Source organism: Microcaecilia unicolor, chromosome 8 (assembly GCF_901765095.1).
Source record: "Microcaecilia unicolor chromosome 8, aMicUni1.1, whole genome shotgun sequence".
NCBI lineage: Eukaryota > Metazoa > Chordata > Amphibia > Gymnophiona > Siphonopidae > Microcaecilia > Microcaecilia unicolor.
The window spans coordinates 118,580,117-118,599,260 of NC_044038.1; the positions used below are offsets into that span (position 1 = coordinate 118,580,117).

Consider the following 19,144-nt stretch of genomic DNA (forward strand, 5'->3'; position numbering starts at 1 on the left):
CTCCCTGTGGGGGCCTTGGAGAGGCTGAATGCTCCCCTACGGGCCAGTGAATTGCAAAGTGTAGTGAAATCATTAAAACAAGGGTCGGCCCCAGGTCAGGACGGGTTTGGGGCAGAATACTATCAGCTCATGTTCCCCAAAATTTGTGGGCCGCTGTTGGCCTACTTGGAAGACTCAGTCTCTCAGAAAACGTTTCCTAGGCACGCGAATGAAGCCTTGATTACTTTAATTCCCAAGGAGGGCAGGCCGTTGGACCATCCAGGTTCTTATAGACCGATTTCGCTCATAAATGTAGACTTGAAAATTTTGGCCAAAGTCTTGGCAGAACGTTTGGCCCCTTTGATGTCGGATTTGATAGCGGAGAGACAGGTAGGATTTGTAAGAGGCCGTCACTCATGTATCAATGTCAGGAAGATCTGTTTAGCTATTGTTGAAAGTCATATTGTCAAAGATCCTTTACTATTGGTTAGCTTGGATGCAGAAAAGGCATTCGACAAAGTTAGATGGGACTATCTGTTTTCTGTGTTGGAATATGTGGGCTGGGAGGTTGGTTCTTGCACGCGATAGAGACCTTATATGGACGGCCTCAGGCGTCTCTGATGGTAAATGGACTGCGTTCTAGTTCTTTTCCGGTAGCATGTGGAACGCGCCAGGGGTGCCCTCTTTCCCCATTCTTATTTCTCTTGTACCTAGAACCCTTGTTACAGACAATTCAGAAAGATCCAGATATCTCGGGGGTATGTTTGCGGACAACAGAGGTCAAAACATTGGCGTTTGCAGATGATGTTCTTGTGACATTGACCAAACCACAACGATCGTTGCCGCATCTCCTTAGTGCAGTGGAAGAATTTGGCTATTACTCAGGTTTCTCTTTAAATATGCAAAAATCAGTGGCCTTGCCGATTCAGGCTCAGATTAGGGAGACCTGGGAAGGGGCGTTTCCTCTAACATGGGCGGCAGGACCACTGAACTATTTGGGTGTGTGGATACCTGCGAACTTGGAACGTCTGTATGACTTGAAAATAGACCCCTTGAGAGAGCGTACCCGACAAAGATTGCAGGTCTGGAAGTCCCTACCTCTGTCCATTAAGGGCAGGATAGCCCTTTATAACATGATTTTGGTGCCTCAATGGACTTATGCTTTGCAGATGCTGCCAATATTAATAACTCGGAAAGATGAGTGTTTAGTGACACAGATGGTCACTCGATACATCTGGCAAGACAAGAGGCCTAGAATGGCATCTGCAAAATTATATTTGCCGAGAGCGCAAGGTGGTTTGGGTTTATTGAATGTGAGATTTTTGTCGCTGGCAAGTAATTTGCAACATCTCTCGGACTGGTTCAGAGGAACAAATAATTTTTCGTGTACAGAGATAGAAACCAGTTTGTTATATCCACATCACTTTAGTTTGTGGCTACACGCACTACCGAGGGAACTGAACACGCCGCGGATTGCAGGCCCAATGTTGTTGCCTTTGAGAAAGACCTGGAGGTGGATTTGTAGATTTTATGGACTATCGACTGTTTGCTCACCTTTATTGCTGTTGGGGGAAAATCCGCATTTTACTCCTGGTACTTCTTCGGCCACTTTTGCGAACTGGATTCGTCATGGTATAAAGTATCTCCATCAATTTTATACAAAAGAAAGGACACTTAGGACTTTTGAGGAATTAACATTGGAGTTTGGAGCATTGAAGAGGGACTTCTTTGCAGCTCTTCAGTTACGTCATTATTTGAAGTCACTCCCTCCGTCTTCCATGAGCCCAACAGTGTGGGATAGGCTGTTAGCTATATTGGCCTTGGATGCTCAGTTGGCAGTTCCCCCTAAAATGTTTTCATGCTTGTCTTAGAGAACAACTGGGGGAGTTTGACTACACCCGGCTGGCGGTTCAGTGGAATGGGGAGTTAAGGGTGGGTGTCCAAGCAGAACAAATAAAGGCGTGCATTTTGGAGATTGCTAAAATCTCAGTGAATGTGGTGTTGCAGGAGGCATCATATAAATTCTTTACCCAAATGTTCATTTCACCACACAGGGCGTGGAGAGCCTCCATGAGGGAAGATGACAGTTGCTTGAAATGTGGTTGCTCACCTGCTGACCTGGGACATAAATTCTGGAGCTGCCCGGGTGTATTGGAATTCTGGAAACAAATATGTTGCCAGGTGTCTCAACTGTGGGGGGTCACCTGGCTCTGCAGACCAATGTTGTTATTTAATAAATTCCAGTTTGTACAGCTACCGCCGAGGGGGTTGAAGTCTTTCCTCAAAAAAGCCGTCATGATGGGGAAGAAATCCATTCTTCATCTATGGATAGTGGCGGAATCTCCGGGGCTGTCCCAGTGGCAGTCCCGGATTATTTTTCTTTGTTCCTTGGAGCGCAGAGAAGTTGGTGATTTAGCCTCACCCAGAGGAGATGCCTTTTGCCATATGTGGGCCCCGTTTTGGGACTCGTTGACAGCTGTGGCGCAGAGTAGAATTTTAAATTCTTAGTCCCACATGACATGACACAAGACGGGGAGGGGATGGGGGGGGGGAGAATTTTGTGCTCGAATGGAGTGAAGAAACTCCAGGTGGTTATTAGAAATGGTTGTTTGTCTTCTTCTTCAAGACACCTGGCTCCACTGATTTCTGTAAAGTTGTGCATTGTAGCAATAGAAGAATAATGTGTTAAGGGGAAGAAGTGGGGAGGGGAGAGTAAGGGGGGTGGGATACCTGTTTGGGGTGGAGAGGGGGGATATTAAACAGGGGGTAATTGTTTTTTGATGGCCAATGTTATGTCATTGTTGTTGTTCCATTTCTTCTGATTCTGGTTTTGATTGGTTGTAATTGTTCTAAGAATGATGTATGATTTATGCCATCAATAAAAAATGATTGAAACATAAAACAACATTCTATAACTGTGCATGTGCAGTTACATGTGCCATACGCACATATGTGGCATGATAATTGGCACTATCTGCTATTCTATAAAGCAGCATACAAGTGCATTAGTAAATAATTGAACAGGGTGCATAAGTGGCCAAAGCATGAGAAGAGCATGGGCATGTCTCCATAATATGAACACAACTTATAGAATAATGTCTGTTGCATGCAGATCATAGAACACTTAGGGGTTTTATTCCTATGGGCCCTGCTGCAGATAACTTAAGCTAAGCTTTAATAAAATACCCCCCTTAGGCACATTCACTTACAGCTGATCTGGCAGAAGTGGGCCTAAATTTGCACACATCTTTGGGCTTATGCTAGTGTTCTATAACAGAATCTGTGCGCAGAGGTGCTGTTCTAGAATTGGTGCTGAACACGCCCCAGCATGGTGCTTAACTCATGGTGCCCAGTTATTGAATTGACCCCATACTTTTTAGTTGAAGAACTTTCAATTTCAAAATTATCTCAGTAAAAATATATGATATTCTATTTTAGGTAAACACTCAATAATTGGTTGCAATCAGTATAACATACAATTTCTTCAACAGCCGTTATATTAGAAAATCAATCTTTATTGAAAACTTAACTCATATAATTATCATTGTCATTATTATTTTAAAACCTTCACACACACCTCCACACATTCCTCACTCTTACTTTCATTCACTCTACACAGAAATATATTCAAATATATCAACTTCTAAAACTATAATATTTTCATGTGTCTCAAAAGTCACTTCAAAGAATTGGTCCAATAATTTCTCACCAAGAGTAACAGTCTGATATCCAAAAGACTAATTCAACAGTAAAAATATATGCACACATTTACATCTGTCTTCACTGGCTCCCTATCCGTTTCCCCATACAGTTCAAACTCCACTTGTTGACTTACAAGTACATTCACTCTGCAGCTCCTCAGTACCTCTCCACTCTTTTCTCTCCCTACACTCCTCCCCGGGAACTCTGTTCACTGGGTAAATCTCTTATTTGCACCCTTCTCCTCCGCCGCTAACTCCAGACTCCGTTCCTTTTATCTTGCTGCACCATATGCCTGGAATAGACTTCCTGAGCCGGTACGTCAAGCTCCATCTCTGGCCGTCTTCAAATCTAGGCTAAAAGCCCACCTTTTTGATGCTGCTTTTAACTCCTAACCCTTACTCACTTGTTCAGTACCCATTTATCATTTCCACCTTAGTAATTCCCTTACCTCTTATTTGTCCTGTTTGTCTGTCCTTATTAGATTGTAAGCTCTGTCAAGTGTACATCTAGTAGCGCTATAGAAATGATTAGTAGTAGTAGTAGTAGTCTTGTGCTGATTATTTTCCTGGGTTAAAATAAGTGCAAAGCTTTGAAAATGCAACAGTAGTTCCAAACTATGCCCCAAGTAAAAATATATGTGAAATAGCACTACATGCATACTTTTAGCCACATATTCTTTAGCCAAAATAAAGGTTTCCTTTTAATCCTAATATCTTTACCTGGGGGGCTGCTGAAACTGACATTCTCTGCAGTGCAAGCACCATCTGAAAAGAAATGAAAATAAAAAGTTGCTCAGAAATAGAACTAGCATTAAACCAAAGCAAACATTGCGCTATGATTTTATTTAATTTGATTCAACAAGCAAGTTCATCAAAGCAGGTTACAATTTAAAAACAATAAAAGATAATAAAACACAGGGCATTAAAAAAACAAATGGTGATTAAGCATACATTTGAGTGTAAGGGAGGTGTCAAGTCTCTCAAGACTTGTATAGCTGTTTCTTAAGAGTTATTTAGCTATAAGACTCAATATCTTGAAGTATAAACCCCTAGCACATCAACACACCTAAATCTCTTGTTCTTTTCTGAAGCTCCTTTATTAAATAACATAGATGATTACTCACAGTTAGATGTTCATAAACACAAAGGAATCCTGTGGTTTTCTGAGCTGTATCAGTGGAGAGAAGGTAGAAGTTTACTACTACTACTACTACTACTATTTAACATTTCTAAAGCGCTACTAGGGTTACGCAGCGCTGTACAATTTAACATAGAGGGACAGTCCCTGCTCAAAGAGCTTACAATCTAAAAGACAAGTGAACAGTCAGTCCGATAGGGGCAGTCAAATTGGGGCAGTCTGGATTTCCTAAACATTAAGAGTTAGGTGCCGAACGCAGCATTGAAGAGGTGGGCTTTAAGCAAAGACTTGAAGATGGGCAGGGAGGGGGCTTGGCGTAAGGGCTCAGGAAGGTTGTTCCAAGCATAGGGTGAGGCGAGGCAGAATGGGCGGAGCCTGGAGTTGGCGGTGGTGGAGAAGGGTACTGAGAGGAGGGATTTGTCCTGTGAACAGAGGTTACGGGCGGGAACGTAAGGGGAGATGAGGGTAGAGAGGTAGTGAGGGGCAGCAGACTGAGTGCATTTGTAGGTAAGAAGGAGAAGCTTGAATTGAATGCGGTATTTGATTGCAAGCCAGTGAAGTGACCTGAGGAGAGGGGTGATATGAGTATATCGGTTCTGGCGGAATATAAGACGTGCAGCAGAGTTCTGAACAGATTGAAGGGGGGATAGATGGCTAAGATGATTACTCACAGTTAGATGTTCATAAACACAAAGGAATCCTGTGGTTTTGTGAGCTGTATCAGTGGAGAGAAGGTAGAAGTTTAACCAGGATCAGCTCGTTGCAGAGGTAAGAAAATAGTTCCATAGATAGAGGCAGCTCAGAGTTAGGTGTTTGGGAGTGCAGTACCCTCTTTTAGGAGGATATTTTCAGGGTGAAAAGACTAGTGCTTTTCCAGAGCTACAACAGGATCATTGCTTTGTCCTGGAGCAAAATGGATACTGTCCTCCTCATGGCCAGGGGGGGGCGGAGCTAGAAGCTCATACAGACTCAGAGAAGAAAGAGTAGAAAGGCCAATAGGGACAAAGCCTGCCCTCGAGTGGCAAGGGTGGCTCTAGGGGGCAGCCCCTGATTGGAGGAAAAGGTCATACCTGGCTGAACTCTCAGGACAGAGATAGCAAGAATGGCCAGGAAGTGCTGGCACGTAAACAAAGAAGCCAAGCTTGGCTGAGACAGAGGAGTGATCTAAGCAGCATCACAACCAGTAGTAACGGATCTTATACAGACAAGCAAGTCGGGTTGCGTTGTCTATGAACTGCATTACACACAATGCATTGCTCACACACATATCCTAGCAGTGAAGACTGCAGCAGTAAAGATCTTTAGAAGTAAGAATAGCAGTGAAGGCATTAACACATTTCAGGGTCACATTATAACTAGTGCCAGGCTGTCAGGGGCCAGAACAGGTGGGTTCCTGTGTAACAGAGGAATGCTCACATAGCAAATGTATTGATTTAGGACTAGGGTCAAGACCAGCAGAAACTGGGTTGTCAAAGGCAGTTCTACTTCCACCACACACAGAGCTCATTCCATTCAGGCAAGGAGACAGACCACTCCTGGTTTAGAGTTCTGAACACATTTACATAAGAGTCAGTCTAGGCAAATAACTGGGACAGTAACAATAGTAAAAGCAGCCACATTGGCAGAGGCAGTATTCAAACAGTAGTTGCAAAGTCTCTTTATCCTTCTCTTCACCTTCCTTCTCCTCTCTACCGTCCACTTATTCTCGCCTTACTTTCTCCACTACAGGTTTAACAGGTAATATTAGTACTTTTAGAAGATAATCACTTACAATGTTTAGAACATAAGAATAGCCATACTGGATCAGACCAATGGTCCATCTAGCCCAGTATCCTGTTTTCCAAACAGTGGCCAAGCCAGGTCACAAGTAACAACATTCCATACTACCAATCTCGGGGCAAGCAGTTGCTTCCCCATATCTGTCTGAATAGCAGACTATGGACTTTTCCTCAAGGAATTTGTCCAAACCTTTTTTAAACCCAGATATGCTACCCGCTGTTACTACATCCTCTGGCAGAGTTCCAGAGTTTAACTATTTGTTAAGTGAAAAATATTTCCTCCTATTTGTTTTAAAATTATTTCCATGTAACTTTGAGTGTCCCCTAGTCTTTGTACTTCTGGAATGACTAAAAAAAAATCGATTTACTTCTACTCGTTCTACACCACTCAGGATTTTTAGACCTCAATCATACCTCCTCTCATCCATCTCTTTTTGAAGCTGAAGCACCCTAACCTCTTTAGCCTTTCCTCATTGAGAGGAGTTCAATTCCCTTTATCATTTTGGTCACTCTTCTTTGAACCTTTTCTAATTCTGCTATATCTCTTTAATATACCAGAACTGAATGCAAAACTCAAGGCGCAGTCGTACCATGGAGCGATACAATGGCATTATAGTATTTTCTGTCTTATTCACCATCCCTTTCTTAATAATCCCTAGCATCCTATTTGCTTTTTTGGCCACCGCTGCACACCAAGAAGATTTCAGCGTAATATCTACAATGACACCTAGATCTTTTTCTTGAGTGCTGACTCCCAAGGTGAACCCTAGGAGTATCAAGTAACTACAATTCATAAGTATCAGGTAACTATGATTCGGATTCGAATTACTCTTTCCAATGTGTATCACCTTGCATTTGTCCACATTAAATTTCATCTGTAATTTGGATGCCCAATCTTCCAATTTCCTAAGGTCTTCCTAAATTTTTCACAGCCCGCTTGTGTTTTAACAACCTTGAATAGTTTTGTATCATCTGCAAATTTAATCACCTCACTCATCGTTCTAATTTCCATATCATTTATAAATATGTTAAATAGTACCGGTCCCAGTACAGATCCCTATGGCACTCCACTGTTAACCCTCCTCCATTGAGAGAAATGACATTTTAAACCTCTGTTTTCTGTCCAATAGCCAATTCCTAATCCACACCAGAACCTTGTTTCCTATCCCATGACTCTTTCATTTTCTCAGGAGTCTCTCATGAGGACTTTTATCCACATGTTTATTCATGCCTTCAAAGAAATGAAGCAAATTGGTGAGGCAAGACTTCCCTCGGCTGAACCCATGCTGACTCTGTCCCATTAAACCATGTTTGTCTACTTGTTCTGTAATTTTTATTCTTTATAATAGTTTCCACTTTTTTGCCTGGCACCAACGTCAGGCTTACTGGTCTGTAATTTCACGGATTACCCCTATTTTAAAATCGGCATCACGTTGGCCATTCTCCATTCTTCAGGTACTATGGACGATTTTAAGGACAGGTTACATATTACTAACAGCATATCAGCAATTTCATGCTTGAGTTCTTTGATTATCCTTGGATGTATGCCATCCAGTCCAGGTGATTTACTCCTCTTTGTCAATTTGGCTCAGTACATCTTCCAAGTTCACTGAGATTTCTTTCAGTTCCTTATCACCACCCCTGAAAACCATTTCCAGTACAGGAAGATCTCTTATATCTTCTTCAGTAAAGACAGAAGCAAACAATTTATTCCGTTTCTCCGCTATGGCCTTGTCCTCCCTGAGCGCCCCTTTTACTCCTTCATGATCTAACGGTCCCATGGATTCCCTCGCAGGCTTTCTGCTTCTGATGTACCTGAAAAGTTGTTACTGAGTTTTAGCCTCTGCAGCAAGTTTCTCTTCATATTTTTTTAGCCTTCTTTATTAATGCTTTGCATCTGACTTGCCAGTGCTTATGTTGCTGCTTATTTTCTTCATTTGGATCCTTTTTCCATTCTTTAAAGGCCAATCTTGAAACAGAGAAATAGAAACATGATGGCAGATAAAGGCCATATGGCCCATCCAGTCTGCCCATGCTCTGTAACCTCTAACTCTTCCTTTTCCTAAGCAATCCCACATGCTTATACCATGCCTTTTAAAATTCTGACATAGTCCTCGACTCCACAACCTCCACCAGGAGGCCATTCCATGCCTTCACCACCCTTTCTGTCACTACCTGTATTTGTTCATATCGGAATTGGTGAATGCCTTTACGGTTATATGTAAGCCATATTGAGCCTACAAATAGGTGGGAAAATGTGGGATACAAATGCAACAAATAAATAAATAAATACTTTTAGATTACTCCTAAGCCTATTCCCTCGTAACTTCATCATATGCCCCCTTGATCCAGAGCTCTCCTTCAGTTGAAAAAGGCTCACTTCCTGTACATAAATGGCCTTGAGATATTTAAACGTCTCTATCATGTCTCCTCTCTCCCTCCTCTCTTCCAGCGCATACATGTTGAGGTTCATAAGCCTGTCCCTGTTTTTTTTGTGTTCAAGACTGCTTACTAATTTTGTGGCCGCCCTCTGGACTGACTCCATCCTGTTTATATTCGTAGGTGCAGTCTCCAGAACTGCACACAGTACTCTAAATAGGGCCTCACCAGAGATTTATACAATAGCACTATCACCTCCTTTTTCCTGCTGGTCATCCCTCTTTTTATGCACCCAAGCATCCTTCGGGCTTTGACAGTCGCTTTTTCTACCTGTTTGGATGCTTTAAGGTCATTAGACACAATCACCCAAGTCCCGCTCTTCCTTCGTACACTGAAGCACTTCACCCCCTATACTGAACCATTCCCTCGGACTATTGAGACCCAACTGCATGACCCTGCATTTTTTGGGATTAAATCTTAGTTGCCAAATATCGGTCTATTCCTCCAGCTTTGCTAGGTCCTTCCTCATGTCATTCATACCCTTCAGGTTGTCCACCCTGTTGCAGAGTTTGGTATCATCCGCAAAGAGACAAACCTTACCAGACAGCCCTTCTGCAATATCGCTCACAAAGACATTAAAAAGAGCCAGCCCAAGGACTGATCCCTGCGGTACTCCACTGACAACATCCTTTTCTTCAGAGCAAGCTCCATTTACCACTACCCTCTGTCTCCTTCCATTCAACCAATTTTTAACCCAGTTACTCTAGGTCCCATTCGCACTCAATATATTTATCAGTCACTTGTGCAGAACCATGTCAAAGGTTTTGCTGAAATCCAAGTATACCACATCAAGCGCCCCTCCCACATCCAACTGTTTGGTCACCCAGTCGAAGTCAGTCAGATTCGTCTGACCCGACCTGCCACTAGTGAAGTCATCCTGCCTCGGGTCATGCATTCCATTCAGTTTGAGAAATCTCACAATCCTCTGCTTTAGTAGCATTTCCATTAGCTTACTGTAATATATGGTAACATATATTAAATGTTTTTTTTCCTGGGGCTCTGGGGGGGGGGGGGGCTGTTCCAAGGTTTTAGGTGGATGCTGCTGGCTGGAAACAGTTTAAAGTTAGTTTGGAAATTATTAATGGAGTTAGAAGAAAGTGTGAGATGTTTCTTAAATATGATTTTATTTTTCAAGAAATAAACCATGATTAAGTGGGGATTGTACTATAAAATGTTCCTTGCTGTTTTGGGTACAAGTCAGGTTAAAATTTGACTTTAAAATTCTCTATATAGGAAGTTTTGCAGTAACTTCTATGGGGGAGGGAGAGCAGCCAAGATTCTAAACAGATCAGAGAAAAAAACCTGTCTTTTCCTGACAAGCTGATTGGTTGAGTGATGTCAGATGTTCCTCTAGGGGGGGTGAGTTGCTAGGGAGACTGGTGAGCTGAAGACCAGGGCTGTGAACATGGACAGTGAGACAGAATAAAATGTTTGCTGAGTGTGTGAAATGTAAGAAATGAAAATATATATTTTATGGTTTTGAGGCAGCCTGGACAGAGAAATCATATTAATTTGTTAATTCTGTTTAACTTTGGTTCAGTCCTGCAAGTGGTAGAATGCCATCTGGTTTTAATTACTCAAATGTCTAGCTTTTGCTAGACTAGAGGTTAGAGAGGTCAGAGAGAAATAAAACTTTCTTTGTCCCTTTTTGAGTGATGGATTGTTAAGGCATAATAATAAAACCACATCTGGATGCCATTCTAAGTAAGGCATACTGGACAGTCTCGAGGGGATCAGCAAGCAGGCAGTTTTAAAAGATTAGGCTGAATGCTGTTTAGAGAGAAGGAAATAGGTGATAATTTAGATTTTGTCTTATAAGGAATTCTGATTTCTGCTTATTTTAAAATATGTTTTATTCTGTTTAATTAATAAGTTCTATTTCTCTATGTAAAATATCTTTTCAATTCAGTGTCTGACTTTCAAGTGAGATTTGTCTGCAGTTTAAGAGGTCATCATCTGGTTTGAATTATCCACAGTCCTAGCTAGGTGAAAGAGGTCAGGAAAAGTCAACTCTTCTCCTTGATGGATTATAGTTGAGTGTAGGACTGGTCTCCTGAAAGTAATAACAAACCATGTCTGTGTGCCATTAAGCAAGATTAGCCCCTTAATGAACCCAGCTCAAGTTATGAAGTTAACCGGGAATCTGATTTTGTGAATAATAATAAAATGCAGGAGTTAGGTGCCACATTGTCTAGTTTGAGAGGCCCCAGGTCGTAGGTCAGTTTAGGAAATATCTGAAACCTATGTAACTGATATTTTGAGTAAATGTGTAGAGATAATTAGTTCAAGACAGGGTAATCAATCTATTCCTTACCATCTGGTGAGAAAGGGGGGCTAGAGGGGTTTAGGACCCTATATAAATGAGAACAGAAGCAGCTTACGTTAGAGAGACAGGAGAGCCAAGACACAGAGGGACAGGAGACGCAGGACACAGAGAGAGAAGACACAGAGAGCTGAAGAGAAGGAGAGAGCTAGCGCTGATGTTCTACTTTGCTGGAAAATAAAGAAGATTTCTCTCTCATTCTGGTGTGTGGTGTTTGACTCCTGAAGTACCACAGATTCTGCTAACAATAGTGGTAATTCCTGCATCAATTCCTGGTGTCAGAAGTGGGATCTCGGACCCTGCATCAATTTCTGATGCCCAACGTGGGGCTCCAGAAGAACTGACTGAGGAACACTGGCCGGGTATGTATTTTGTATTCTGTATTCTGTATTATAATCCTAGGAAACTGTAAACCAGCCCCTCAAAAGTTGAGGGAAGGGGAGTCTGATCAACTCTCAGCGAAGGCCTTAGTACCTTCTAGTCTAGTGGGGACTAGCAGGGAAACCGCCAGAGCTTATCTGTATCTGAACAATCTGAAATTGTTGGGTGGGATTTTTTGTACACTGTGTGTGATGTATGAATGTTAAATGAGTGTGGACTTCTTATAGCTGCGGTTCCAGTTAACGCAAGTTCAACTGGCCAGCGACGGAAGGAAGCGATTGTTGTTTGTCTACCTTGTGTCTCGGGACGTGTGGACCCCTTACCACACTTCCAAAAATTTCCCTTCCTTTCTGTGTGTTGTAACTGTAAGCATTATGGGGGGGGACATCGTCTAGTCAAACTGGTACTCCCCTAGATTGTATGCTTAAGAATTTTAAGAAAGGATTTTTAGTTAATGATTATGGACAGACTTTAAGCTTAAGTACTCTAAGAACCTTGTGTGAAGTTGAGTGGCCATCTATGGGAGTGGAGTGGCCCCCTGGTGGCAGCTTAGATATTGAAGTAATCCGGAAGGTTTACAGCATAGTTGTAGGAGAACCAGGATATCTTGAACAGCTCCCTTATATAGATTCCTGGGACAGCCTTGTCACTGACCCTCCCTCTTGGTTAAAAACCTATATGGGATCCCCGGTAAAGTTCATGTTGGGCTGCGTTCAAAGAAAGATTATTAGAAAATCTAAACTGGAGGAGGGAAAGAGTCCCAGGAAGCCCACCATCCAATCGGTGGCTTCCGCCCCTACCCTGTCCAAGAAACCCATACTCTCTGATGACCCCTCAGATCTTGAGCCACCACCTTATGGCCCATTGTTGAGGTTCCGCTCCATCCCCAGAGATCCACGGCGTCCAGCCCAAGCCTCTCCAGCACAGGCTTCTCCGGATAGTTCCTCCCCTTCTGTGCAAACCCCGCCACATCCTAGGTTGGACTTTTCAGCCAGCATCTACCCTTCTCTGCCACATCCTTCCCTGCTAACCTCCCATGACCCGTTTTGGGCCCCACTCCCTGACTCCTCAACTCCCGACAGCCCAGCCTCTCCCTCTAATACCCCTTCCCACTCATCAGGGGCCCAGCATCCCTTTCAATGGACTGAATCACCTGTGATCACCTCTCAGCCTATGAGTACCCCTCCCCATCCCTCAGGGGTTCAACACACCTCCCCTGAATGGGTTAGACCCGCTGCAATCACCTTTGAGCATGATAAGGGGGTAGCTCCTAGCTCTACCTCAGGTTGCATTCCCACCTCCTCGAGAGCTCTGCCCCTCCGTCAGGTAACCACCACTCGACCGGATCCTAATAATCAGGATCAGGTTATACAGGCACAGGCCTACCAGTATGTACCCTTCACAACCACTGATCTCCTGAATTGGAAGACGCATTACCCCTCTTATACTGAAAAGCCTCAGGCAGTGGTGGACCTAGTGGCTAGTATTATGGCCACCCATAACCCAACTTGGACTGATTGTCAACAGCTCCTCCTGACCCTCTTCACAACTGAGGAGAGGCGGAAGATTTTACAAAATGCTGAGGCCATCACGCGAGCGTGTGCCCCCGAGGGGACACAGGACCGAGAGGAATGGGTTAGAGCTCGGTTCCCTCGTGCAGCTCCAGCTTGGGATTCAAATAACGGGCAGCACTATGAACTGTTGTCCGGCTATTGCCGGGACTTGCTGGAAGGTATGAAGAAAGGCATAAAGAGGCCCATTAATCTGGCAAAGGTCTCTGAAATTCTCCAAGGGGCAACTGAATCCCCTGGGGCCTTTTTAGAGCGACTAATTGAAGCCTACAGAACATACACCCCATTCGACCCTGAGGCACTAGAAAACCAGAGAATGGTGAATAGTGCATTGGTGGCCCAGAGTATGCCAGATATCTGGAAGAAGCTGCAGCGTCAGGAGGGATTCGCAGGGATGAATACCACCCAGCTAATTGAGATTGCAACAAAGGTTTTCGTTAATAGGGATCAGGAGATGCGCCAAGAGGCTGACCGGAAGATGCAGAAGAAGGCCGACCTTTTGGCGGCAGCCATTACTAATTCCACCCTTAACCGAGGTCGACCTCTAGCCAATGGGAAGCCAAAGTGGGACCCCGGACCGCCAGCCCGGCCTCGAGATTCCTTCAATCAATCCCGGCCACGAGGGGAGAATCCCAGACCACGATTGGAGAGGGATCAGTGCGCCTACTGCAAGGAAAGAGGGCACTGGAAAGATGAATGCCCCCAGAAGCACCAGGGACCGAGACGGGGACCAGGAGATCGAGGAAGCCGAGGCCGAGTTCGAGAGGGAAGGTATGAGCCTTCTGAATCTGACGTCATTGGGATAGCCGAGATGGCAGAATGGGACAAATAGGACAGACCGGGTTCCTACAAACTGGGCTCCCAGGAACCCATGGTCAAGCTAACCATAGGGAGCCGCTCAATTCCATTCATGATTGATACAGGAGCTGAACATTCTGTTGTGACGGAGCGATTAGCGCCTGTGTCTGAAAAAACTGTCCGAGTGGTGGGAGCCACGGGGGTGCAGGACCGGAGGCCCTTCCTGACGACCCGTAGATGCCAATTAGGCTCACACACAGTCACTCATGAATTCCTGTATATGCCAGACTGTCCAATCCCTTTGTTAGGCCGGGACCTGCTGCCCAAGCTTAGGGCCCAAATTTCCTTTGACTCTGATGGCCAGACTTCGGTCTCCTTTCGGCCCCCAACATCCAGCCCTAAGGGCATATTGAGTTTCTGCTGCCCCCTTGAAGAAGAATGGCGGCTGCATCAGTCGCATGGCCAAGTTGACCTACCCCTGGCCGACAGCTTCCAGGTCAATGGGGTATGGGCAGAAGATAATCCCCAGGGTTGGCCCGAAATATTCCCCCTGTCCATGTAGACTTACTTCCAAGTGCCCGGCCAATCCGTCTTTGCCAATACCCAATTCCCCGAAAGGCTTTGGAAGGGATTAAAGCACATCTGAATCGTCTGTTATCCCATGGAATTATTCGACCTTGCCAGTCTCCATTGAATACACCACTGTTGCCAGTCCAGAAGCCAGGGACTGAGGACTACCGGCCAGTCCAAGACTTACGAGTGGTCAACAAATCCACTATTTCATTACACCCTGTAGTGCCTAATCCATATGTCCTGCTTGGATTGATACCTTCTGGAGCTACCCATTTCACGACACTGGACCTAAAAGATGCCTTCTTTTGTATTCGGGTGGCCCCCGCCAGTCAACTGCTTTTCGCCTTTCAATGGGAAAACCCAGTAACAGGACGGAAGCTTCAGTATACATGGACCCGCCTGCCACAGGGGTTCAAGAACTCCCCCACCATTTTTGGGACTGCCCTAGGACAAGACCTTAAGACCTTTAAATCTGAGCCTTCCAGGCGAGTTTTACTCCAGTATGTAGATGACCTCCTGATTGCAGCAGTGACCCAGGAAGAGTGTGTCGAGGCTACCAGAGAATTGCTGGAGTTACTCTTGGATGCGGGCTATAAGGTCTCACGCTCGAAGGCCCAACTCTGTCAGTCAGAAGTGAAGTATCTGGGCTTCTGCATTTCCCAGGGAAGTCGGAGACTGGATGTCAGTAGGAAGCAAGCGGTTGCTGCAATTCCCCAACCCAAGACTTTCCTATGAAGAGAGGCTGAGAAGGCTAGGGCTTTTCAGCTTGGAGAAGAGACGGCTGAGGGGAGATATGATAGAAGTGTATAAAATAATGAGTGGAATGGATCGGGTGGATGTGAAGCGACTGTTCACGCTATCCAAAAATACTAGGACTAGAGGGCATGAATTGAAGCTACAGTGTGGTAAATTTAAAACGAATCGGAGAAAATTTTTCTTCACCCAACGTGTAATTAGACTCTGGAATTCGTTGCCGGAGAACGTGGTACGGGCGGTTAGCTTGACGGAGTTTAAAAAGGGGTTAGATAGATTCCTAAAGGACAAGTCCATAGACCGCTATTAAATGGACTTGGAAAAATTCCGCATTTTTAGGTATAACTTGTCTGGAATGTTTTTACGTTTGGGGAGCGTGCCAGGTGCCCTTGACCTGGATTGGCCACTGTCGGTGACAGGATGCTGGGCTAGATGGACCTTTGGTCTTTCCCAGTATGGCACTACTTATGTACTTATGTAAGTCCAGAAGGGAAGTTAGGGAATTTCTGGGAGCAGCCGGATTCTGCAGAATTTGGATTCCAAATTTTGCACTGATGGCGAAACCCCTTTACCAGGCCACAAAGGGGGGTGAAAAGGAACCGTTTGAATGGGGACCTACTGCTCAACAATCCTTCATCGCTATAAAGAAAGCCCTACTCCAAGCCCCTGCGTTAGGTTTCTTCACATCAGGAAGGCCTTTCTCACTGTATGTCCACGAGCGACAGGGGGTTGCTCTGGGTGTGCTGACCCAGATGATGGGATCCTGGCAGAGGCCTGTTGCATACCTGTCTAAACAGCTGGATGGAGTGGCTAAAGGATGGCCAGCCTGCCTGAGGGCCATTGCAGCAACAGCCTTACTGGTCCAGGAAGCTGACAAGTTGACCTTGGGGCAAGAACTGGTTGTCAAAGTCCCCCACGCAGTTCTCACCCTCATGGAGTACAAGGGCAACCAATGGTTTACAAATAGCCGCATGGTTAAGTACCAAGCCAGTTTATGTGAGAATCCACAGATACACCTGGAAACAGTGGCTACATTCAATCCCGCCACTCTTTTGCCAGCATCTGAGGGACCACCGGATCATGATTGCATCCAAACCATGGATGAAGTGTACTCCAGTCAACCAGATCTTAAAGATGTTCCTTGGAGGGACCCAGATGTAATTTATTTCACAGATGGAAGCAGTTACGTGGAGAACTCCAAGCGATTGGCAGGCTATGCTGTGGTGGCAGAGGACAAGGTGATAGAAGCAAGGGCCCTGCCCCAAGGAACTTCAGCCCAGAAAGCAGAACTTGTGGCCCTCATACGAGCTCTGGAGCTAGCAGCAGGACTGGTGACCAACATTTATACTGATTCTAAGTATGCCTTCACAACTCTACACGCTCATGGAGCTTTGTATAAGGAAAAGGGACTCATAAATGCCGCAGGCCAACCTGTTAAGTATGGACCCGAAATACTTCAGTTGCTAGAGGCCGTTTGGGCCCCTAAAAATGTAGCTGTCATTCACTGCCGGGGACACCAAAGGACAGATACTCCAGTGGCCCGAGGGAATCGCCATGCTGATCGGGTGGCCAAGGAAGCTGCTCGAGGACCCCCAGCAGGTACTGTGACCCCCCTGTTCCAAATTCAACTGCAAGAATGGACGCCTATGTACACCCAAATGGAAGAGAAATGGGCTCAAGAAGAAGGGGCAGTAAGGAGACCTGATGGTTGGTTACATCTCCCTGATACCAGAGTTCTGGTGCCACGCCACCTAGCTTGGCCTGTAGTGTCTCAAGCTCATGACCTGTCACACTTAGGGAAAACAGCACTAGCCCGCCTACTCAGTCGAGTAGTGGTCCTGGAAGGATTGGATAGTCTGGTTGCCACTGCCTCTGCCCGATGTACTCTCTGTGCCCAGAATAATGCTCGTCAGGGACCCCGTATTCCACCAGGAGTTCAGTCCAGAGGACTAACACCCTTTGAGTCCCTAGTCATAGACTTCACAGAAATGCCCAGGAGCGGTAGGCTCCGATACCTCTTGGTCATGGTCTGCACTTTCTCTGGGTGGGTGGAAGCATACCCTACAGTCACTGAGAAAGCTACAGAAGTAGCTCGAGCCCTCCTTAGGGATGTCATCCCCAGGTATGGACTGCCCCTTGCCATAGGCTCAGATAATGGTCCCGCCTTTGTTGAAGCCACACTTCAGGCCCTGTCCCGCGCATTGCGCATTACCTGGAAATTGCATTGTGCTTACCGTCCCCAGAGTTCAGGGCAGGTTGAGCGGGCAAACAGAACCTTGAAAAATAGCCTAGCAAAGATTTGTCAGGAAACTCAACTGAAATGGCCACAGGCACTGCCACTAGCCCTCTTCCGCCTCCGATGCACCCCAACTAAAGGAACGGCCCTCTCTCCCTTTGAAATTGTGTATGGGAAGCCCCCAGCCATTTTGCAGGGAATTAAGGGAGACATAGGGACTTTAGGGTCTGCCCAGGTGCAGGAGCAGGTAGCCCTCTTGGGCCGGATAATTTCTGAGCTTCAGTCTTATGTGAGAGAAATAAACCCTGTCCCCTTTCAGGCTCAGGTACATTCCTTCCTGCCAGGGGATAGAGTTTGGGTGAAAGACTGGAGGCTCCAGCCCTTGGGGCCCCGGTGGAAAGGACCTTTTACTGTTTTGCTTTCTACCCCTAAAGCTGTGAAGGTCGCAGGGATAACTCCATGGGTCCATTGGTCTCGAATCAAGTCTGCTGACCAGACTGAGCCCAGCACAGATCAGACGGAGCCTAAACAGTGGAGAGCAGAAAGTGATCCCGCGGAGCCATTGAAGCTGGGCTTGACCCGAACCAGAGAATCTGCTAGCTGAAAAGAAGGGTCAACTGCATACCGCAGGAGCTGCTGGAATTCGGCTTCATACTGAGACTCCTTCTTGCCCTGATTCTGGCTTTCCTGGAATTCGAGAGCTTGATCCTTGTCAGTTGAGGTTCTATCCCAACTGGTATAAGAACTCAAAGACTGAGAACATTATATTAGAGTGATCTGTGACTAGCACAGACTGTTGGAATATTATTGCTTGATTAGTTTGCTGTATTTGTTTTAGATTAGGTAGAAAGAAAATGCTAGTAGTTTGGGTGCTTTTGTTGTTTTCTACTCCTTGCTTCCTTTTTCCTAATACCCCAACTCGCTCCAACCTTTGGCTACACTCTGTCCAGGAACTAATTAGCCAGGCAAAGATTACTTCCCCTTGTATTGTGTGTTCCCGATTTTCTCCTTACACCATAGATGTCCCAGCTGTTCCTGTCCCTGTGCCGCTTACAGCTCTTATACCTCCCTACTCTTCAAGTTTGGGCCCTTGGAGCCAGGATTATACTTGGTGGTCCTTTTATAATGCAACTTCCCCCTCTGAATCTTCTCTACGGCCAGTCTTTACGTCTCCCTATCCAGCTTCTGGAGTGTTTTGTTTAACAAGAAATATCTCAACTGTTCTTCCTATTTCCTGTAACTATACCAATGTTCTCCCAGAGAAGGGGGAATCTGTGTGGGTAGTCTCTCCAGGTACTCCTATGTGGCCTATTACCGTACCTGCAGATTATGACCCAAGTGATTATCTGGCTCCTAAGCGTACCACTGAGAGGACCATAGTGTCCCGGCCTATTTTCTACTTCCATAAGTCCCCAGGGTATGAAGAGTTTGGAACAAGTGAGCAGCCTGTCACAATTGGGGATTGGCACCTATG

At 45.3% G+C, this 19,144-nt stretch overlaps 1 protein-coding gene across 5 annotated transcripts in view; it reads right to left on the reverse strand.

Moving 5' to 3' along the window:
- ECSCR (endothelial cell surface expressed chemotaxis and apoptosis regulator) overlaps positions 1 to 19,144 on the reverse strand; it is a 556,224-nt gene that overhangs the window by 379,889 nt on the left and 157,191 nt on the right. For 4 of the 5 annotated variants that reach the window (XM_030211786.1, XM_030211783.1, XM_030211782.1 and 1 more), the window contains exon 2: positions 4,401 to 4,445. The exons of the other annotated variant lie outside the window; for it this stretch is intronic. In XM_030211786.1, the coding sequence (XP_030067646.1) occupies positions 4,401 to 4,445 (45 nt within the window). The remainder of the gene's footprint in view (positions 1 to 4,400; positions 4,446 to 19,144) is intronic. 5 annotated transcript variants of the gene reach the window in all.